The sequence below is a fragment of the Paramormyrops kingsleyae genome, chromosome 10 (genome assembly GCF_048594095.1).
Source record: "Paramormyrops kingsleyae isolate MSU_618 chromosome 10, PKINGS_0.4, whole genome shotgun sequence".
Lineage (NCBI taxonomy): Eukaryota > Metazoa > Chordata > Actinopteri > Osteoglossiformes > Mormyridae > Paramormyrops > Paramormyrops kingsleyae.
In genome coordinates, this window is record NC_132806.1 from 11,217,115 (window position 1) to 11,241,126 (window position 24,012).

A 24,012-nucleotide genomic window follows, 5' to 3' on the forward strand; every position below is an offset into this window, starting at 1 on the left:
CGGTGGGTGCCTTGGGGCATTTGGGACTTGCTCATGTTTCACCTTAGACTGGGACGGGCGCCTACCCAGAGCCGACGGCACTGAGGGCGACTTTCTTTCCATCAGACCTGCCTCCAAACCCTGATTTGTTTTTTCATGTTCCATTCGTGAGCAGCAGGTTCCAACAAATACATACATAGGCAAAGACACATAAAGGTGCAAATACACTAATATAAATATACACATGCGTAAACGCTCTGATACGGCCCCCCTTTCCGCATTCAGATTTCTAGCCCCCCCCCGAGGACCCATGACAGTTATCCCACTATTAGTGACAGCTTGGGGCCTGTCCACATCCCTGAGGGATCATCCCAACCAGACCCGCCTTGAAGCCCAATGGGGCGGGATTAACATGCAATATTCTGCCTGCCTTAACCAATAAGGGCCAACACTGCCTGTGACTGACAGCATGTGGCAATCCCACCCACTCCTGCGGAACACCACTGGCCTGTCAACTAGCAGAAATATAAACAATTGTGATTTTTAAAAAAAAGGCAGGTGCAGGTCAGCAGACTCCAGGAGCCAGGCAGCCTCAGAAGACCACAGAGAACAAACGCGAGCAGATTCAGTCCTTATCTCAACCAGGCCAGGCTAATCTATCCCAGGATCCTCTTTGTGTCACTCCCTATCCCTCGCGACCTGAATGCTGAGGGTGCAGTTATCACCCACCTCTGTGACGCCTTGTTTGCGCCAGCAGACTCCCTGAGCTGGCCTAATGACCCCCCCGGCCGCAGCCTGCGTCTCCCTCTAATCCCCCTCTCAAAGCACTTAGAGTGCCCTTAATATATTAGCATTTAACTGCAGGGCGCCACGGATTAAAGATGTCTTCTGGCAGCGGTTTGGCGCGCTGCGTCTCATAAATGCTTCAGAGGCCCAGCGAGTCGGCACCTCTGCAGGGCTAGGATCAGGCTCTGCTGCTCCCCTCTCCACCCCCAAAAAAGCCCTGGACTCGATTTATGTTTGATCTAAGGGCTAGAAGTGCAACTGAACCTTAATTTGGGCCCAAAACGAAGGCTTCTGTGTCAGTGAGCGTTAAAGGGGCGTTCAGTTAAAGGGACATTAGGGTGTGCCGTGGATACGTTTATCCACACAAAGGCTCAAATTGAGATGTGCAGCCCTGGAACATTCTCTTTCTGAACAGTCGTGCCTATGGGTGTCTGTGGCAGATGTTAATACCGTCCGCTTGCTGGGCTAATGGCTGGGCGCTCCAAATCGGTGGTTACAAAACCGCAATGGTGCCAGGGCAAGGCCACAGAGCACTCTAACAGGCACCATCGTCCATCAAGTCACGGTACGGCCGGCCTGGGTCCGCCCTCCACCAACACGATCACATAGAAGGCGTCAACCACAGCTCCAACATCTGAACCCAAAGCATGGGAAGGCGAGCACATGGCTGGCTACTGCAGCACACCTACCTCCCCGGGCGGTGGCAGCGTCAGCTTCGGCAGCTTCCCCTTGGTGCCGTTACCGCCCGCCTTGCTGTCCGCCAGGCCCCCGAAGGTGGCATTGCCATAGCCATCCCCGATCTCCATGGGCGGCTTCAGCTCTGGCGAGTCGATGGGCAGCTGATCCTGGCCGTCCATGGGCCGCACGTAGGCTGTGGGCTTCTGCTGCACCGCGCTGGGCTTACTGTGCAAGGCTTGTGGGAAGGTGGGTGTGGCCAGGCCACCGGGCAGCAGGGATGTGGAAGCCACGGGGGAGCCCACGCCGTGGGGGCCCACCTCCACATCCCCGGGAGACCGGCCATGGGGGGGCTCTTTGTACGGTGTGTCCACCGGCGGCCCCTTTGCTGACGCGTGCCGTCGTCCATGAGAGGATGAGGCCGCCGGGCTAGAGTCACCCTTGTGGCTGTCGCCTTGGAGAATGAATGGGTCCTCATGGCGAGCCGGGGGTGGCTCGTGGATGGCGGCCCCGTGCTTGCCCCGCCCACAAGTGGACCCTGCCCCCAGGGCCGCCTGCCCACCCCCTCTGTGCCAGTCTGTGGCGCGAGATTTCTTGGGCGTGGAAGAAGATGATGATGTAGAGGAGGCAGAGGAGGGGCCTGGGGGAGGCATAGATCCCGATGTGACCTGGCCGGGCCCCGGCCGCCCCCTCGCTCCTTCAGGGAAGAAGCCGGGCTGCTCGGCCTTCTCCACCGGCGTCTGCGGCACACAGCTCTTGGGGATGCCCACCAGATGGCTCTGGTTGGAGTGGCTGGTCAGGAGCTCCTTCATCTCGTCGTAGTTCCCCAGCGTGTTCTGCACGCGGTTCGCCAGGGCGTCGCCCTTGCTGGTCTGCTGGGGCAGGAGAGGGAAGAATTAAACAAGGCACATGCTGAATCGCCCCACAAGGGGGTAGCATGGGGAACAGGGCCATTAGAAGACACCGCAAGCACGGTCAGCCCTGTGCTGTGGGGGACTGGGTGATGGGGACTCAGCTAGAACTGAAGTGGGTGGGGTCAGGGTCATGGTACATGGGGGGGTGGGGCTGCTGATCTGCATGTTTAGGCTGGTAGGGTGAGGGGTGGCACAGTGGTATAGGGCAGAAGAGGTTATGATCACCAAGGGTTTAAACCTGGGTCAGGGGTTCATCACAGCCAGTGGGTGGCACCATAGAGCAATGTAACGCTTTACGCTTTATTGTTTTCTTGCAGTGTTTTTACAGCGTATCATTAGTTTATATCCTCCTTTAATTTGCATAATAGGCCTCAGATCGTTTCATGCAGACGCTGCCTGAGACTTCCTCAGCCTCCTGAATCAGCCATGAGAGGATAAGTGACACTTCCTCCCACACACTGCAGGGGGCGCTTCTCCAGTGTGCAGTATGACAGCAGATCAATCCACAGAAAACAGGTCTGAGTGAGAGGATGGGGTGGCAAGGGAAAGTTCCGGTAGTCTGGCACCTAAACCCTGACTCCCAGAGTGTTTTACTTAGTCATTATAAAGTGTTGAATCTGCTGAGTTCAAACTGATCAGATCAACCCCAGAGGTTAGAAAAGGATCTTCTAAATCAGGGGTCTCCGACTCCGGTCCTGGAGAGCTACTATCCAGTAGGTTTTCTGTCCCACTTGGCTTCTGATGAGCCACACCTGCTCCTGGTATTTACCTGAGACCAGGTGTGGCTCATCAGAAGTCAGGTAGGATAGAAAACCTACTGGACGGTAGCTCTCCAGGACCGGAGTTGGAGACCCCTGTTCTAAATCTTCTGAAAAAAGAGGATCGATGAATGATTCCCAGAAGCCTCTGAACTCTTCTTTGCAACCCTGAATGACTTGACTGTTTAAATAATTGTTTACATATTTTACTTTTTAAATAACATAACTTTAACTTGCAGTTTTGGGATGCACTAAGAGAGGACCAATCAGGGAGGCTGAAAGCAAACAAGCCTCCACCCCTCCCCGTAGCCCCGCCCACTGCCAGCCAATGCCAGTGTTTGACGGAAATCCTCTCACGTTCGACTTTGCCTGCGTGCCCCAATGTCCCACGTATTGATTTGAGTTTTGTGGTCCAGGTATTTTTAGCATTTGGGCTCTCAGACTTGCAGAGCTCTCAGAGTGGGGACACACCTACTACCCAGAAGGCCCTGCTCGGCTCCCAGCTAGAAACCTGGATCCCGGCCATCCCTGGGCTGTAATTACCCCGTTGTTAAAGGCGAAAAAAGAGAAAAGGTATAGCAGTTAGGCGTGATATTCAGCCAGCTGGAAAGGCTGAAGTGTGTCGTCAATTGTTGTTTTGGTTTTCACAGCGTTAGTCAGCAAAAAACAGCGGTCTGAGGGGGGATTATCTCATGCGGGCTCGCAACGCACACAGCGGCGATGTCTCCTGCCGCTGCAATTAGCAAACGAGCCTTTTAAGGGTTCGAGTAAAACATTTATTACGGTGTTGCGGTGCTGACCGAATTTGATTAGCTACATTGAAATGGGCAATGGGACGCTGAGCGGTGAAACTCATGCCCTAAAGACTGAGAATCAGGCGCAAGGAGGGAGATGAAGGAGGATGTTCTCTCGATATTCACAAAAAAGATTAATGGGATGCCAACAATGGCGAACAATAATCCCGGCAACTGGCAATTGCTGAGTATGAAAATGGACTTTGATATCTCTCAAAGCAGCGACCCGTCCTGCTTATTGTGGCCCCCATCAACAGACCCCTTTAAAAGTCCCCCCCACCGTGAAGTGCCTTTGGGCGCCATGGCCTCTCAGCAGAGCCGCGCAGGATGACATTAAAAGCCCACACTGACACTTTGAAAATCCTTACACTTCATTTCTTAATAATAAAATACGGCTTTTTTTCAGCGGAGGAGAGTAACTGCCTCTTACTGGGTTCTGCAGTGCATTAGAGGCGAAGATGACTCATCTTAAGAGAAATAAAATAAAATAAAAATCTCCTCTCGTCGGGCAGCGGCTGACAGTTTAGTTTGGGATGACCACGTTTATTTTTTTGGTGGGGGGGGGTGATTACTTGGAAGAATTCTGAGTAAAAAGGTGGTGAGTGAAAATCTGGTATGTGGATGGTCACTTATGCAGTCCACCCTAGGAGACAGAACCCCCCCCCCCCAAAGATCCCACTTTACCCCTGTGAAAAGGGAGAAAATGCCACTATTGCAGTGGGAGCTCGGCTGCTCTGAGACCAGCGTCCAAATTTAGAAGCGTGGAAATTAAAAAGCAGAACAGAGCAGCAGCCTGGAGTCACAGGCAGCCGGAAATCTCAGTGCAGCTCCTGCGCTTGAAGAAAGGCGAGAGAATCCCCCACAGACCTTGAAGGATGGGGATTTGCCTGCGGGACAGTGGGTGTGCGTGGGCATGGCGCCCCTGTGGAGGGGCCACTCACTGTGAGATCGAGTCCATCATATGATGCCATGCACATAACTGTTGCCCGCTCTGAGTCTGGGGGGGGGGTGGTGCCATTTATTCGGCTTTCGAAAGCTCAACAACCAAGGACAGGTTTGCTGTTTCTAGGGCCCCAATCAAAAAACCACTTTGGGACCCCCGCCCCCCAGCATAGTGACTCATTGCAGCCAACAGGGGGCCCCCAAACTGGGGTGCTGGTAAACGCTACCGCTAATGACACCAACTCCAGCTTCAAAGTGTCACTGGCAATGCGATCCGCATCATGGCGCCACAGGGAATTCTGGGACTGACGTTCTATATGGGCAGGCAGAAAAGAGAGACGGGAACATGAGATGCCAACGGCACCCTGCCTGGATTGCGGAGCTAGACGGCGCTATGGCTTTCACTGGGTAAGAAAGGGCAAGAGGTATGGGCACTCCTGAGATGAATTACTGTTTTGCTTGCTTTGAAGGAGATGCAGGAGTAATAAAAGGCATTAGTGGCGTGCGTGGCCATTAGCACACAGTCAATATGGGGGGGGAGGCCCCCACACCTAGCCAGCCCCCCCGTGATCGATAAAGAGCTGAGCGGAGCTGTGGGGAGCGCGCTAAGGAGCCGGCGTCTTCCTGACGAGACGCGCTGGCAAAGAAAGGCCCCACTAAGCGACTCCCTGGATGAAACGCTTCAGGAGGCCTGACGGCTGGAGGGGAGTCGTGGGGGGGGGGGGGGATCGTTTTCAAGCAGGGAGCGGCGGGCACCCGCATCACCCGGACGATTCATCCTGCAGCGCAAGCCGCACAGCCATGAATAAAACATAGACGGTAGACGAGTGAGGAGTGACGCGGCAGGAGAGAGGAGTAACAGAGAGGCCCAGCTGGGGGAGACCTCCCTCCCTCCTTCCCTCCCTCTTCCTCTCTCCCTCCCCTCCCTCTCTCCCCCACCTCAAGAAGGAGGCACATCCAGCTTGTCTTACTGCGGGACTGATGGGGGAAGCGGTGGGGTGCGTGAGAGGGAGAGCGTCAGCGTGTGTGTGTGTGTGTGTGTGTGTGAAAGAACGTGTCAGTGTGTGAGAGAATGTGTATCTATAAGTCAATTTCTGCGTGCGAGAGAGTGTCAGTGTGTGTTGGTGTGTTTGTATATGTATGTGTATGAGAGAGAGAAGGTCAGTGTGTGTGTGTGTGTGTGTGTGTGTGGGTGTGTTTGGAAAAAAATCATCGGTGTGTCTATAGCAAAGTGTGTCTCTGTGTCAGGATGTCTATGTGAGAGCGAGTGTCAGTGTCTATCTGTGTCTATGTATCTGTGACTGTGTCAGTGTGCATCTGTGTCAGTGTGTGATAGTGTGTCTGTGTCAGTGTGTGCGTGTGAGAGCGAGTGTCAGTGTCTATCTGTGTCTATGTATCTGTGACTGTGTCAGTGTGCATCTGTGTCAGTGTGTGATAGTGTGTGTCTGTGTCAGTGTGTGCGTGTGAGAGCGAGTTTCAGTGTGTATCTGTGCCAGTCTGTGTGTATGTGACTGTGTCAGTGTGGATCTGTGTCTATTTCAATGCGTATCTGTGACTGTGTCAGTGTGCATCTGTCTCAGTGTGTGATAGTGTGTGTCTGTGTCAGTGTGTGTGTGTGTGTCTGTGTCAGTGTGTGTTTGTTAGGGTGTATCTGTGTGTCTGTATCTGTGATTGTGTTAGGGATTTTCAGTGTATCGGTGTCTGTGTCATTGTGTATCTATGTCAGTGTGTGAGTGTGTATCAGTGTTTGTGTCAGTGTTTATCTGTGTGACTGTTTCAGTGACTGTCAGTGTCAGTGGGTGTCAGTGTATCTGTGACTGTGTCATTGTGTATCTGTGTGACTGTATCTGTGACTCTCAGTCGGTGTCAGTGTGTATTTATGTCAGTGTATCTCAGCACATACTGTATCTATGTTAGTGTGCGTCAGTGTGTATCATAGTTTGTGTCAGTGCATATCTGTTATTGTGTCAGTGAGTGTCATTGTGTGTTGGTGTGTATCTGTGACTGTGTCAGTGAGTCAGTGTGTATCGGTGTCTGTGTCACGGTGTATCTATATCAGCGTGTGACAGTGTGCATCAGTGTTTGCGTCACTGTGTATCTGTGACTGTGTCGGTGAGTATCAGTGTGTCGGTGTCTATCTGTAACTGTGTCGGTGAGTGTCAGTGTGTATCTGTGACTGTTTCAGTGAGTGTCAGTGTGTCGGTGTCTATCTGTAACTGTGTCGGTGAGTGCCAGTGTGTATCTGTGACTGTTTCAGTGAGTGTCAGTGTGTCGGTGTCTATCTGTAACTGTGTCGGTGAGTGCCAGTGTGTATCTGTGACTGTTTCAGTGAGTGTCAGTGTGTCGGTGTCTATCTGCAACTGTGTCGGTGAGTGTCAGTGTGTATCTGTGACTGTTTCAGTGAGTGTCAGTGTGTCGGTGTCTATCTGTAACTGTGTCGGTGAGTGCCAGTGTGTATCTGTGACTGTTTCAGTGAGTGTCAGTGTGTCGGTGTCTATCTGCAACTGTGTCGGTGAGTGTCAGTGTGTATCTGTGACTGTTTCAGTGAGTGTCAGTGTGTCGGTGTCTATCTGTAACTGTGTCGGTGAGTGTCAGTGTGTATCTGTGACTGTCACCCAGAGCCCCCCCCCCAACCCCGCAGAGTCAGAGTGTGTGATGCTTTGAAGCCGGTAAACACACAGCAAACAGCCACTAACAGCACAGCTCCATTAAACAGGATTAAGGCAGATTAGCAACAGACTGTGTGAAGTAGCATCACCAGCAGGGGGGGCTGGTACAGATTGGGGGGCAGGGTGGACACATAGGAGGACTTTACACACACACACACACACACACACACACACACACACAGGTTTATAATTATATCTTTGTGGGGACTCTCCATTAATTTCTATGGGGAAATACTCTAATCACAACATGACAACCCTAACCCCAGCCCTAACCTTAACCATAAGTAACCTAGAAAATACAAGACTTTTGGCATTTTTAAGTTTTTCTATTGCATTCACAGATCTTTATTATGAACTGAGAAATGGTTCCCACAACGTTTAAATGACTGCTTTTTATTACAATGTGGGGAACATTTGGTCCCCACAATGTACTATAAACATAATCCACAGACACAGACACACACACACACATTTGTCTTTATAAAAAGCCAAATATCTGTAAAACATGACATTATTACATAATCATCAAACATGGAGGACTTGGGGGGTAAGAGTTCCTCACTGTACCCCACTGCCAAAACAATAACCCCCCATGCTAAAAGGAAGCCCCCAGGCCCAAGAACACCTTCACACAGATCTTCCCTTTCCTGCACTATTATCATTCATAATAACTGGGGTCGTAATAATAATGATTTATTAGTTGTTTTTAGCTAGAGTGGTGATGTTAAAGGTCATATGCATTAAGGTAATAAAAGTAGCGGTTGTGGGGTGGGGGGCTGCTCAAGTCCGGGGGGAGATTAACCACCACGACTACCACACATTGAGTGCTATGGGGATTATGTGAGCAGGGTGTGCACATGATGGTGGGGGGGGGGGGGGGTGTAAATGATGCAGTTCCCAAACTCCACAGCTTATTGTGGGGTTATCAAAATGTATATAAGTAAAATCTCAGCCAATGAGATGACAGGAGGCCCGACATGTGACCGAAAGAGGACGCGCTCAGTCCCGAGTGCAGGGAGACGGCAACTTGGCATGAAAGCGGGGAGGCAACAGTCAGCATTCAGCCTGGGGAGGCGCCCCCCACCTGCCTGGATGTGGACAGTGCAAAGCGAGGAGGGGGAGAGAGGGAGGGAGGGGAGGGAGAGAGGCAGAGGAAGAGGGAGGGAAGGAGGGAGGGAAGGAGGGAGGGAGGTCTCCCCCAGCTGGGCCGACTCCAAACGGCCGCTGATATTCCACCCAGGAAGCAGGGAGAAGGAAGAAAAATAAAATGAGGTAAAAAGAGCCGGCGGTCACTGCGGATTCACAGGCAGGGATGTCTGTGTCGTCACCATCTGCTTCCGGAGAGAAAAAATATCTCCGTCAAACATGGCTAATTAGGGCTGCATGTTGGAAAAAATATATCTATATGTAAATGAAAGGGCAAGAAAGGAGAGGGGGTGGGAGAGAGTGACAGAGACTGCTGGAATCGCATTAACCCAGATTCCAGCTTCTGTCTGATGGGTGGGGGCAAAGTGATGTCGAGGGGACCGGACAAAGAAGGAGCAGCTGCCCCCCAGGGTCCGCTAACCCCATCCACCAGTGGGATGTATGTACTGGCGCCCCCCCCCCGCGCAGAATAACCCTGCTATTATTTTATGTGGGCTCCCTGAGCTTGGGCAATGGGCCGTTTTTTCAAACGGAGCAGGAAAAGGGAAAACAAAGCGGGGTGCTAAATAATCCATCAGCAGGGGGCAGCAGCGAGCTCATCAGTCGGGGCAGGGTGGGATACGGTGGGGTGCTGATCCTGCAGTCCGCAGTGATTTCTGGGAAATATGAGCATCTTATTTCACGGGGCTTATAATACTCATTGTGACCATTATCTGCATGTGTGACAGAACCACACGACTGGGTCACGTCTGCAAGTCTGGGGGGGGCGGAGGGGGGGGGACTGTGCGTCCATGTTATCTCTGAGCAGATGGGGAGAGAGTTGCAGTGGTGAAAACGCCCATTTAATGGCAAGGCGGCAGAGTGTGCGGCTCAGGGTCACCGGAAGGGCCGGCTCTGGATTTATTTGGGACACTCGGTGACACCTGGAGACACCGTGTGACACCGTCCACGTCACATGTAGGTAAAAAACAGAATGCGGGAGGACAAACATTATACACACACTACAGGGGATGCAGAAAGGGGCTAGACCCCCTCATAGGCTGGGGTATCAGGAAGGGGGGGGCAGGTTGCAGAGGAAGCTGAATAAAGCTGGGAAAGAGGGCCATACCAGGTGTAAAAATGATGGGGAAAGTAGCATCACACACTGTGCTGCTCCACTTCCATTAAACCCCCCCCCCCACCCCATGCCTGTTGCCGGGGAACGCCCGGAGCATGGCGAGAAAACGCCGCCTCTGATTGGCCACCCCCCCACCCTTACCTTGTAGGGCTCCCCGAACAGATTGAAGCCGGAGGAAAGCAAATCTTCATCCTGCTGCACCTCCTGAGTCCGCCTCTCCCACTCCTTCTTCTTCAGTGCGCTGCGGTCCGGCTCGTAATGGCTGCTGGCGGGAGAAGGGCAGGTGTTAAGGGGCAATGCTGTATCACCACCCATACCTCTAGTAAGCACAAAAGGCTCGGAGGGGACATGCAGGCAGAAAAAAAAAGATTGGCACTTAAATGCTGAAACATGAGAGGTTTACTTCTCAGAGCCAATATCAAAATGACAGAAAAATCCGGAAATGGAACCTCTCCTTCTAGGCTGGCATCAAACGGCTCTCTTGGCTGTGACGATCCCCACGGCTCCCCCACCCTCCTGGGGGGACTGTGAAACCCATTCCCCACAAATTAAAATACTGGCTTTAAGTTTCTTTTTTTTTTAATGTTAATCTCATCTCATTAAGCAGCAGTCCGCTCTGAATGAATGGGCACTCAATTTTCTTTACCCACAATGCACCACAACGTCACCAACTTGCTGAAAGGCCTACGTGATGACGCTCTTTCTGCCTCACATTCCAGAATGTTAACATTAAAGAACATCAGAATCGTCCCTTGGAATGTAAATAAGGACTGAAGTTTGAAAGTGCACAAGCACTTTCTGCTTTCGCTCCACTTTACAGAAATAAATCCCACTGTAAGGGTAACGGGGTTGTAACCGGCCCAGTTTGATGACCCTGCTTCTCGTTAGGCCTCCTTTTTTTACGATTGTGAAGTGCACGGATGTTCCATAGGGAATAAAAAAAAAAAACAGGGAAAAAAAACATGACAACATGGAAAGCATCTGAGAATGATTTCTTGTCCCTGGCGGAATGGCAATGTCCCCCCAGGGGGAGCAGTCACAGCCCAGACGTGCATGTACTGTCAACCTGCAAACGGTTTTAATTCAGTGAGAGGGGGAGGGAGTCGAGGGGGGGGGGCTATGATCACAGTGGCATCACATACGACGGCAGCAGGAGAGCCAGCCATGGCGGGGGGGGCCTGGCAGGGACCAGGGCTGGTCAGGCACCTGCCTGTAGGGGCCCCCACACTCTCTTGTGCAGGAATGTCACGGTTCCTCCACGGGAATGGGTCTCAGTGACCAGGACTGATACCAACGGATGCAGTGTTTTTCTGACAACCGGACTAAACCACTTGGGCTTGAAAGCTGTTAATCCTGACTTTACTTACATCCAGCAATCTTTCAACAGAAAATCCGGGTTCTGAACCGCTGCGCCACCTGCTGGTGAACGAAGACGCACAGATAACAGCAGGTTTGTGTGTGTGCTGGTGAAGTCTGTGTGTTGCAGATGCAGTTGAATGTTTGTATTCATATCTTTGCGGGGACCATCCATTCATCTCTATGGGCATAACCCTAATCCCAAATATGACAACCATAACCCCTACCCGGCCTTAACCTTAACCACAAGCAACCAAACTAAATACAAGACTTTTGGCATTATTCGTTTTTTCATTGCATTCACAGATCTTTGTGGGCACCTGAGAAATAGTCCCCACAACATCAAAATAACGGGTCTTTAATACATTGTAGGGAACATTTGGCCCCACAATATAATATAAACCTAATCCACACACACACACACACACATTGAGAAGGTTGCCAAAATTAAATGAGTTTCTCTGTCACACCGTTGAAACACCTGTTTGAACAGCTGTTCAAAAAGCAGTTCAGTGGTCCAACATCAGGACCATCATTAGGGAGTGACATCATATACATGCATCAATTTAACTTAACACATGCTAGTACTTCAAAATCTACTTAAACAGCTAAACATTCTCTAGGGTACATCAGCATTTCCCATTTAAGGATCTCCCAGCCACTGTTCCTTCTTACTAAAGTAACTCGTTTGTAAAGTGTTTTTTTTAAGCAGGCTGCTATTCCTCTGGGGGGCGCTGCGACTCTCTGTGATAAATAACAAAACCAGGCGGAAAGCGGAAATCAGTTTGTCTTCAATCTTCCCTCCCTCACCCCCCCCCACCCCCGCCCTGAGGCCGTCTGGTTTTTCCGAAGCGTTTAATCCATCACCAAATTGTTCTGGAAAAAGGCCATGCCGAGGAAGAAAAACGACCAGGGGTCCGAGAGAGAGACAGGCGGGGGGCGGGAGGGGGATGGTTCCGGAATAGGGAATAAATATGGCGAGAGTGACGGCGGTCCCGTGCGGTAATGACAGCGAGATGTCAGTTATCTTTATGTCGCTTCGCTGGGGCGCCTGACAGCGCCACCTGACAGGCCGATAGATCAAATGCACAGCTGTGACAGCAGCGCAGAAACCGGGTCCCCCGACGCTGAATTACACTGCGAACGCAACAGTGCGGGGGTGTATGCCGGCTGCGGGGCTCTCCTCATGGGGTACGCTGCCTGTGGTGGCAGGGGGTCCTGATAATCAAGACAAGGGGGGTGAAACAGTAAATAGAATGCCAGGATGCAAAGCGGCTTGCATTTAGAGCTCCGTATGGGGGGGTGGGGTGTCACCTTTCTTCCAGCATGCACGGTGACCGATAAGGACACTTCTGTTGTTTTCGTTTCATCAGTTTTTCTAACTTTTCCCCCGGGTTTGGGAATCCGTTAATTAGCCGGCGGATTCCGGCAGAACGGCGCCGCGTCTCGCTGCACACCTCCCTCACATCCTGCTGGTTTCAGGACTCTCTTTTTCTCTTTCCTCCTCTCCTATCTCTTTTCTTCTCCACCTCTCCACCCGTTCCTTCCTGGCCCCTAATACTGATATCCACAGTGAACTGAATGAATTTAATCTCAGCTGAGCTTTGCTGCACTTGGAAGATAACCAAACAGACCTGCCCCCCCCCCCCCACCCCAAATCGCTGCCAGAGGCCCCCCGGAAAAAGCCTCAGACTGAGAGATTCGCTCAGTGGCAAACGGCATCCTTATTAAAACGGAACTGCCGACAACAGTTACCGGCTTCTCACTTGAACGGCAATTATTAATTTGAAGCACCATCTAATTAAAGCTACAACAGAGCATTTAGCCGCTCGTTAGCGTTATTCCGTCAGATGGTAATTATAACGAGCTCCCAGGTTATCGCCAGGCAGCCGGACGCCAAGGTTGCGGGCCACTTTTGGATGATCAGGGGTCAATGGGGGTCCTGTCGGGATTCGGGCCAAGATTGACCAGTGCCGGGTGGACCCCCAAGGCAGCCACAAACCCCTAGGTGTAACAGAGCATACAGCACTACCCAGACAAGTCTTGTGAGCAACCAGTCACTGTACCTTTGAGGATGCTCAGCTGATAATGAGTAGTTTACACTCTGCTGGACCTTTGAGAATGACCAGTTGATAAGGAGCAGTTTACACGCCGCTGGACCTTTGAGGATGACCAGTTGATAACGAGCAGTTTACATGTCACTGGACCTTTGAGGATGACCAGCTGATAACGAGCAGTTTACACGCCACTGGACCTTTGAGGATGACCAGTTGATAACGAGCAGTTTACATGTCACTGGACCTTTGAGGATGACCAGCTGATAACGAGCAGTTTACATGTCGCTAGACTTTTGAGGATGACCAGCTGATAACGAGCAGTTTACACGTCGCTGGACCTTTGAGGATGACCAGTTCATAATGAGCAGTTTACACACCGCTAGACCTTTGAGGATGACCAGCTGATAACGAGCAGTTTACACGCCGCTGGACCTTTGAGGATGACCAGCTGATAATGAGCAGTTTACACGCCGCTGGACCTTTGAGGATGACCAGTTCATAATGAGCAGTTTACACGCCACTAGACCTTTGAGGATGACCAGCTGATAACGAGCAGTTTACACGCCACTAGACCTTTGAGGATGACCAGCTGATAACGAGCAGTTTACACGCCGCTAGACCTTTGAGGATGACCGGCTGATGACGAGCAGTTTACACGTCGCTAGACCTTTGAGGATGACCGGCTGATAACGAGCAGTTTACACGCCGCTAGACCTTTGAGGATGACCGGCTGATAACGAGCAGTTTACACGCCGCTGGACCTTTGAGGATGACCTGGCTGATAACGAGCAGTTTACATGTCGCTAGACCTTTGAGGATGACCGGCTGATAACGAGCAGTTTACACGCCGCTGGACCTTTGAGGATGACCGGCTGATAACGAGCAGTTTACACGCCGCTAGACCTTTGAGGATGACCAGTTCATAATGAGCAGTTTACACGCCACTGGACCTTTGAGGATGACCAGCTGATAATGAGCAGTTTACACGCCGCTGGACCTTTGAGGATGACCAGCTGATAACGAGCAGTTTACATGTCGCTAGACCTTTGAGGATGACCAGCTAATAACGAGCAGTTTACACGCCGCTGGACCTTTGAGGATGACCGGCTGATAACGAGCAGTTTACATGTCGCTAGACCTTCGAGGATGACCAGTTCATAATGAGCAGTTTACACGCCGCTAGACCTTTGAGGATGACCAGCTGATAACGAGCAGTTTACACGCCGCTTGACCTTTGAGGATGACCAGCTGATAATGAGCAGTTTACACGCCGCTGGACCTTTGAGGATGACCAGCTGATAATGAGCAGTTTACACGCCACTGGACCTTTGAGGATGACCAGCTGATAATTAGCAGTTTACATGCCGCTGGACCTTTGAGGATGACCAATTCATAACGAGCAGTTTACACGCCGCTGGACCTTTGAGGATGATCAGCTGATAACGAGCAGTTTACATGCCGCTAGACCTTTGAGGATGACCAGCTGATAACGAGCAGTTTACACACCACTGGACCTTTGAGGATGACCAGCTGATAATGAGCAGTTTACATGCCGCTGGACCTTTGAGGATGACCAGTTGATAACGAGCAGTTTACACGCCGCTAGACCTTTGAGGATGACCAGTTCATAACGAGCAGTTTACACGCCGCTCGACCTTTGAGGATGACCAGCTGATAATGAGCAGTTTACACGCCGCTCGACCTTTGAGGATGACCAGCTGATAACGAGTAGTTTACATGTTGCTAGACCTTTGAGGATGACCGGCTGATAACGAACAGTTTACACGTCGGTAGACCTTTGAGGATGACCAGCTGATAACGAGCAGTTTACACGCCGCTCGACCTTTGAGGATGACCAGTTGATAACGAGTAGTTTACATGTCGCTAGACCTTTGAGGATGACCAGCTGATAACGAGCAGTTTACACGGCGCTCGACCTTTGAGGATGACCAGTTGATAATGAGTAGTTTACATGTCGCTAGACCTTTGAGGATGACCAGCTGATAACGAGCAGCTTACACACCGCTCGACCTTTGAGGATGACCAGTTGGTAATGAGCAGTTTACACGCCGCTCGACCTTTGAGGATGACCAGTTGATAATGAGCAGTTTACACGCCGCTCGACCTTTGAGGATGACCAGTTGATAACGAGTAGTTTACATGTCGCTAGACCTTTGAGGATGACCGGCTGATAACAAGCAGTTTACACGTCGCTAGACCTTTGAGGATGACCAGCTGATAATGAGCAGTTTACATGCCGCTCGACCTTTGAGGATGACCAGTTGATAACGAGTGGTTTACATGTCGCTAGACCTTTGAGGATGACCGGCTGATAACGAGCAGTTTACACACCGCTCGACCTTTGAGGATGACCGGCTGATAAGGAGTGTCTTACAGGTAATGATACGCGCTCATATTGTTGTGCTCTGGATGCCTGATGCCGTGACCATCTGCAGCCCCCGAACCGCGGCGTTACTGACGGGGATGCTGGAGGTGTAGTGACCTGGAATGGAAGTCTGTCTGTGAAGCCAAAGGTGTGGAAAGCTGTTCAGGTGGTCACTCTAAGTCCGAGGAGACCCTGACCCCCCACTCCGAAGTCAGGTGGTCTGGATGTTCTGTGCACAAATATCACCCTGTGAGGAGACAAGAGGAGATCCTAGCTGTCTCATGTGAATGAGGGGGCCGGCCACTGTTCTCCAGCACCCCCCTACTGCCTATATTTGTGTGCATCCACATAGTCTGTGTTGAAGTAAGAATGCATGTCTCCCTGCAGTCTGATAATGCACAGCATCACTGTGTACTTCCTTAGATCTCGTGGCTTCTCATGTTTGAACAACGCAGACAGCCTCGGATCAGCGCCGGTCATAGACTCAAACAAAATCAACGCTGCACCATTTTAAATACACACGAGAGACCTTAGGCTGCTGCCCCACCCTAACTCAACACCCAGTGTCCCGTGAGCCATCACCAGCAGCTAGGTGATTAGACTCGGAAGTGAGATGGCGCTCCACCGCTGGGGGGGGAGGCAGGTGGGAGTGGGTGGCAAACTTGGGGGGGGTGATGATGCTGGTGCTTGTAACATTTCTGCACTGCAGAAAGATGAGCACGTCAGGAAAAATATCCCTAACAGGCTCTGGCGCCCCGAAACCCTGCCCAATTCATCCTATTTATCTCTCTCTCCCCTCTGTCCCCCCCAGAGGGTGACTAACGACACAAGCTCCCATGATTAAGCGAGGTGGCCAATTAGGGACACTGCCTGGGACTGGATCGTGTCTGAAATGTCATGTTATGAATATTTTAAGAGCAACCCGGGCTTTTCTCCAACTTTCGACCCAATTTAACAAACGGGGCCCCTGTGAGGTGCTGGAAACGCCGGCGCTCAGCTCCAGGCCTCCATGAAAGGAACACGCATAACACTTCAGACCGGGGGGGCTCGGATGGAGTGTAGGCCATGGTGAAATTGGGGGGTGGGGGGGGCGGGGGGTCTTGTGCCCGTGCCGGGAATGTGGGAATGCCCAGATGGCGGAATGAACCCGCCAGCCAGTGTGAGTGGCATGTCATGCTTTAATGAGCATGCACCCCCCCCCCAACTCCACTTTACCCCCCAGCTATTTGTATCCTGCCTCCATTTAAAAGGAATTTACTTTAAATTAGGCAACAATTACCTGGGAGCCGTTGAGGCGCTACCGTGCACATGGATCCTCGTTATTTAGGTACTCTGTTAAACCATCCCCCTGTTTGAACATGCAGACTAAGCATTATAGCTCAAACTATTCCTTAGCTGTCCACAAACCTGGAATCTACTGAGCTCACTCTGGCTGGCTGTACCGGAATTCCTCCCTGGGAATTTCTGTAGGGGAAAACGGAATCCCACATCTCAATAAGCAGATGAACCAGGTACTGCATGATTGTCATGTTTATAAATCAAAGGTGAGCTACTGCCGCCCTTAGTGCTGAGGGAGAACAGCTTGGATTTCTCGCTGAAGAATTAACGTTTATTAGATTATATATAAGTGGTGTTTATATCTCTGGTTTTCTCCCAAAGACATACGGTTAGTTCAATTAGGACCTCTAAATCGCCCACAGTGTGTGGACCCAGTGATGGCATGAGCCCTTGACACATGCATGGCTTGAGTGGTGTTAAACACCGCTGCTGGGTGTGGGTAGACGGGTTGGGGGTTTCCTGGATATTTGTTGGTGTTTATTAAGCAGATCCAGCCTGTCATCAGCCGCGGTTCCGGGCTGCAGCCTCCCCCCCTCCCGGCACCACCCGCACCACGCAGCATGCTTTCAGGACACCGCGAGGGGTCCGGGGGGCTGTGCGCAGCCCGTCCGCTTGAGTGATGTTAATCCGCAATAAACGCGATGCTGTTGATCCCGAATGAATATTAATATGGAAAACGGTGCCGACAGCACAAGGCCGTCGCTCCATTTGTCATTTAATTCGGCTTGATTTGGGAATCACAAATCAGGTGTCACGCTGTTAAGAGACGGGCTTTTTTCTGTCCGTCTCCGGATAGCGGGGTTTATTTGAGATGTGACATGACATAGATTAGCCAATCAAGTCCACTGCTGCGATGGTGAGGTAAATATGTTGGGTTCACTGGAGGGGCCACTGGAGAAAAGGAGGACTTGCCGAAGCAATCAGCTTCAAATAACAAAACAGCAGTCAGCTAAGACCCAGATGGGCAGCAGGTCGCGTCTCGGTGCAGGGCAGAGCCCTCGCCAACCCCAGACGAGCAGAGCGTCTGTTAGCATGCAGGCGGACACCATCAGTCAGCCCGAAAGTACCCGTCCAGTCCCCGCCCAAGCCGTGTACCACTTAATGGTCTGTGACTCCGGCTCCTCCCATTGGTAGAGAATCAAATGTAAGAAAACATGCTCACGCATGAACACACAAGCCCACGCATGTGCACACACAAACACACACACGTGAATACGGTGCCTCCCCCCCCCCCCCGCCCGCTCCTTTCCGCCTGTCACAAACCCTACAATTACATGATTTCAACGAAAGCGCAAAATTCAAGCTGCATTACCTACGATTAATGATTTCACAAGAAAAAGAAAATTATACGACTTTGGAATGAATATATATTGCTGGGAATATTGGGTAAACACACATTTCACAGGCGGTTACTGGTGGTCCCTGTCACCCTCAATCAGGGGCAGGGTTGGGGTTCCTGATGCCCCACTAAAAAGTCACTTCGGGCCCCCCTGACCCCACTCAGATGTTTCAACAAGTAAATAAATATCTAGCAGTTGGAGTACAGTTGGAAGATGGTAGCCAGCTAGCTGGTTAGCAGAACTGCTGCTTCAGCATCCCCTAAATAAGGAACGTGTTTATTTAATATTTAGTGTAGTGAATGTTTGTGGCCAACAGGAGGCCCAAACCTTGGACACCCCATGCAAATGCCCTCCATTCATATCAGCTGCGTGTCCAATTGTCACCTGGCCGGGTGAAAATCCCCACCTTCCCACTGATGCAAACCTCGGCTTTTCATTCCACCAAACGCCGGCTGGCCGACAAGCCGGTGCAGGTTCAGCTCGGCCCCCAACTGAGTCACGGCGCAGATTGAAGAGGTGCAGAGATGCCTAATTACCTTAATGATGTGTACACTTCAAAAGGGTTTATTTATCTAAGATAAAAGAGCTTATGAGGGAAAGAGCCGCTTTACAGAGGCGGATTCCAAACTGCAGGCCTGAACTGACGGTGACTGGTCCAGATCCAGGAAGGTTCTGGTTTATGGTGCTTGGAGGCCCGGGAAACAATATAGCTACCTTCAGCTTGGCAGGTCCTCAGCCAGGCCGCCCGCTGATCCGAATTCACAGTGCCGGATTCTTCACGGGCATGCAGCCGACGGAATGGTACCACTCAGTGGAAACCTACCTTTAAGGTGCCTCTCCTTCTCACAGGCTGTTATTATTAATGCCCCCCCTCCCCTCTGGCACACAAATCTGGGGGGGGGGGGCAGCTGAGAGGGGCCCGGAGCACTGTGAGCTCATACATACAGACGCGACACCTCCCATACACTCTCACCACAGCCCAGCTCCAGAAAATGCCTGGCTGTCTCCCGAAGGCTACAGTGGACAGGTCTGAGTCTTGAACCTCACACCCCAATGCTCCTTGAGTTCTCGGGCACCATAGCATACCATAGTAAAAATCAGACAGGCTGGTAAATGAAAAAAGGGGATGGTGTTACCATGGTCACCAGACCATAATGCCTCCAGGCTTCAGCTGGGCTGAGTGATGCAAAACAGCACCCTTTGACATGCCAGCATTTCCTCAGTGAGTGTGATGCGATTTGCTGTCGCCCCCCCCTTCCCCCCCTCCCCCAAGTGTGACAAACTACCCCCTCCCCCCCGAGACAAGCTGGTCCTGGGAAGCTGGCAGTGACCCCTTGGAGCCTAGCAGTGGGGAACATCATAGCACGAGGTCTGTAAAGGCCACCCAGCTGTTGCTATAATTGAAATTAAACAAACAACCTTCTGGTTTTAGGCCCAGGCATTTAATGACCATACAAAGAGCTACAAATTAACAACGACCTTAGTAGAGTTGCACAGATTAATACGATGTACAGTACTGTGCAAAAGTCTTAGGCAGCAAAAAAATAATATACAGTGGTACCTCAGTTCTCAAACTCATTAGAACTCGAATTTCTTAAAAGTCGAACCAACCAGTTAAAAAAAACCTAGAACTGGATCTGAATCTCAGAAGTCGAACGTGAACACCGACCTAAGATAACTTGTACGCACGGGGAAATGAGTCACACAACACATCTCTAAGCGTAAACAAAGGGTAATGCTTCAGTCTCAGCCTCGCATTCGCTGTGATAGCATCGTTTGTTGGTGATAGTGCTTTTTTATTGAAAATACTGTATCAGGTAATACACTGTACTTTATATCATTCTGGTAGCCATTGCTTACCAAAAAGTTACGCAATAGTTGTACAAATGTTACAACCTAAAAGTGTATGATTTACGAACAAATTAACGAATACAGAGTAATAATAAAAATAAACAATGGACCGCATGGCATAGTCTAGTGTTGGCGCAGTGTTGGGGCGTGGCTTGGGGTAGTGTTGGGGTACATTCTTTATCGTTTTGGGAGCCATTAAGAAAAAAATGCTCTTCTTGTTTTATCCTGTTCATTTTGTGTTTAAATGCTAAAAAAACATATTTAGCTGTAATTCTTTTGGGGCCGGGAACCAATTAATTGGTTTTCCATTATTTCTTTTGGGGAAAATTCGATCAGAACTCGAACTATTTAGGATTTGAACCCGAGTTCTGAACGGATTAAGTTCGAGTTCTGAGGTACCACTGTATATGTTTAAATTATCTTCATGTTGGTGTAAAACTATGATGTTATGCCTGTCAAAGTGTGTTAGCTTAGCCATTTCAAAATGTCTGCTAAAATCACCCCGGTATCTGTAGTACCCATCCAAAACACCCACATATTTTTGGCCCGACCACTACCACACCTTCTATAGCTAACCAATAACTCATTGATTTTTTTTTAACAAAAAAAATCATTAAGTGAGCTAATGATGTAATTTAATAAATACATGTCAATTGTGTTTTTTGTTCTGAGCAAAGTGCATTTACTAGCCAGATAAATGGCTTTAAACATTTCTCTTGACTGCCTGAGACTAGCATAGATGGTATAAAACAAGCCTTGATAGATGGTATAAAACCAACAACCATCTGGTTATAAGCCCAGATATTTAACCACCATATGGCCAGGTACAAATAAACAGTGACATTAGTAGAGCTGCAGAGATTAATAAAATGTGCATGCCTTCATAAATAATATAAAACCAACAACCTTCCGATTATAAGCCCAGGTGTCTGTTCAAGTAAAAGGTAAGTCCCCGCAAAGGCCCCTAATAGACCTGTTCCTCGTCAATATCGGGGTACTGACCTGGGAACAGATTATCTCCAGGCCACAGACTCTCACGCTGAAGCTGCACTGTTGGGCCGGTTCTGCACTGTGATCTGTTAGGAGCCCCAGAAGCCCCAGAAAGCTTTGACATGCGTTTACATCACGGGCCTCCGGACCACAGCTGGATTTACGCTCTCGGGCTGTCCAGGTCCTAGAGGGGAAACATCACCCTGTGCTCAGCTCAGCGCACTCCTGGCAGACAGGCATGGCGCAGCGTGGCGCGGCGAGGCGGATCTTTCCAGAAAGGTGAATCTGGGAATCCTGCCTCTGCTCTTGGCAGATGTGGGACATTATGAATCACTCCTATCTTGACACTTGCTTACTTTTCTGGGACTCATTTCACTCTAGGATCCTTTCTCTCGTGCCGAAAATTCATCGCGTTTCCTGAGAAATGAAAGGAGGCCTGAGGCTGGCCAAATGGAAAAAGTGAGTTGTGGGTATCGGATTTGAGCTGGACGGCAGGCAGGTGTTGGAGCCGGGCCAAGTCTCAAATCGGACTGCTGATCTCGGGCTAAACTGGCTGGGGGGGGGGCTCGTGCTGATGGCCAGGGGTCAATGTCTGGCTTCGAGGTCCCAGCCTTCTTCGACATTTGGGTCAGAGACGTTCACCTCAGTCGCACCGGAATCACAGTAGTTTGCTACTACCTCTGTTGCCGTGGAAACAATGATGGCGGTAGGTCTGACTGGGCCAACCATCCCTTGAGGCGAGGGGGCAGGGGGCATGTACACATATGAGTGCAGTGTACCCAAGCTGGGGGGGGGGATTGTGTGCAGCTGATTACCCCCGCATCTCTGCCTTATGTCGGCCGTTTCCATGTTTCTGGCCTAACTCACACTCTGCCACGCAGGCCGGTCATGCGGCCTTTGAAAAAATTAAAAAAAAGAAGAAAGAAAAAAAACAGCCTTCAATTGATACCATGTGGGCTGGCTTCACAAAGACAACATTGTGTTCCATAAATCCTGACGGCAGCGCGTGGCTCCGGTTCCAGGATCTTGGGGTTCGGCTGTGGCGTACACTGACGCTGTGGCAAGCCCCAGAACACTGCCGAACCCCCCCTGCCCCCCCCGCACCCCACAGTGCCTTCATAGCTGCTTCTACCTCAAGCTTCCTGGACCCCTCTTATAAAGCTTGAGAGACAGAATTCAGAAACCTCCCGTCACAGGCTTGAAACATTTATCATGTGACTGATTATGTGACGCCAGCAAGAGACTTTGAGGACAGGAGTCTCTGACGGCCCCCAGCAGTGCAGAGTGAGCAACAGCAGGTCAAGCTCTGCATTTTAGGTTAACTAAATGAGTGCCCTTGCATGTGCTAAATGCTGAATGGCGGACTAAAGGTAGCTTTCAGAGTTCCTGACTTCAGCTCCCATGAGAGAGGCATCACTGCGAAAACTTCTGACTCAAATGTGGAAAGTGTCAATTACCTCCAGCCGATAATACTTTTTTTCTTTTGATACATCCACAAAAGAATGTATACACAAACCGGCTGAGAGTTACTGCAGAGTACTACTGATTATCACAAAGTAATGCTGAGCATTGCTGTGTACCACTGACAACCACTGAGTATCACTGAATACTGCTGAGTATTGCCGAATACCACAGATGACTAATGAGTATAACTGAGTACCAGTGAGTACTGAGTATCACTGAGTACCACTGACAACGAATGAGTATCATTGAGTACCACTATGTCCAGCTGAGTATCGCTGAATCCCTCTATGAATGGCTGAATATGAGAGGTTGTGAGCTTTGAACAAACACAACAAAGAAAAGCTTTTCCCTTAATCACTCTGTGCCCTCTTTAGAGGGGGGAATTAACACTTAATTAAAGGAACTGACTTTGTGCTTTAACTGAAATTTAAAAACAGCCACTGTAAACATAACGAGGGCAGAATTTTGCAAGACGGACAGTGCCCTGTTTGACCCTTACTTCACAGGCGCGTCCCGGACGAGTGTGACGTGGAACGCCAGGGGAGACCGGCTGAAGAGGCGATGACTCACTGATAGCATCGCCAGGGCAGATATTTTAAGGGAGGGACACACACGGTCCCCCACAGCGCATGGAACATGTTGGCAGTCCACGTCACATGGGCCGGGAGCCCCGCATCACAGCACAAGCCTCCAGCATCGCCGCGGTAATGAGAGGTGACAGGGGAGGCCTTCCTGTTCGGACTCTATTACAGCACAGACTGTCTTGTGAATAAAGAGCGGGAGTGGCATAAAGAACAGCACGTCTCATGAACTGGGGGGTGGGGGGTGCTGAAAATGAGCCAGTCCAGGGTAAAATAAAAGAGGAATGGAGGGGGGCGTTTCAGCTGGAGGCAAGCGACAGCCGTGTGGCGAGGAGACAGACAGGACCTCTCCGGCTCCAGCGTTAATCTACTTTAAAGCTTGGTGCTCTGAGGTCATGCTCGCCTGCCAAATGCCAGTGTGACCCTGCGTGTCACATCTGAACAGCTGCACTCCTGCCAGGACCTTTGACCGTGCACTGGTCCGCGGCTGCGGCGGAAACCGCCGTTAATCTCCTGACATCACACAGTCACCTCACCATGTCCACTCTCTCTCTCTATGTCCTTCTCTCTCTCTCTCACTCCCTTTTTCTCTTTCTCTGTCTCTCCCCTGTATCTCTCTCTCGCTCTCACCCCTGTACCTCACTCCCTTTTTCTCTTTCTCTGTCTCTCCCCTGTATCTCACTCCCTTTTTCTCTTTCTCTCCCCTGTATCTCTCTCTCGCTCTCTCACCCCTGTATCTCACTCCCTTTTTCTCTTTCTCTCCCCTGTATCTCTCTCTCGCTCTCTCAGCCCTGTATCTCACTCCCTTTTTCTCTTTCTCTCCCCTGTATCTCTCTCTCGCTCTCTCACCCCTGTATCTCACTCCCTTT

The 24,012-nt window shown here is 50.6% G+C and overlaps 1 protein-coding gene across 3 annotated transcripts in view; it reads right to left on the reverse strand.

Annotated features, from left to right (window-relative positions):
• The window catches only part of aff2 (AF4/FMR2 family, member 2), a 119,292-nt gene that overhangs the window by 75,851 nt on the left and 19,429 nt on the right, over positions 1-24,012 (reverse strand). The window contains exons 2-3 of one of the 3 annotated variants that reach the window (XM_023819909.2): positions 9,922-10,045; positions 1,455-2,312 (exon numbers count right to left, since the gene is read on the reverse strand). In XM_023819909.2, coding sequence (XP_023675677.2) covers positions 1,455-2,312; positions 9,922-10,045 — 982 coding nt within the window. Of the gene's footprint in view, positions 1-1,454; positions 2,316-9,921; positions 10,046-24,012 lie in introns of all 3 variants that reach the window. The other 2 variants (XM_023819908.2, XM_023819910.2) reach the window with 2 other exon arrangements.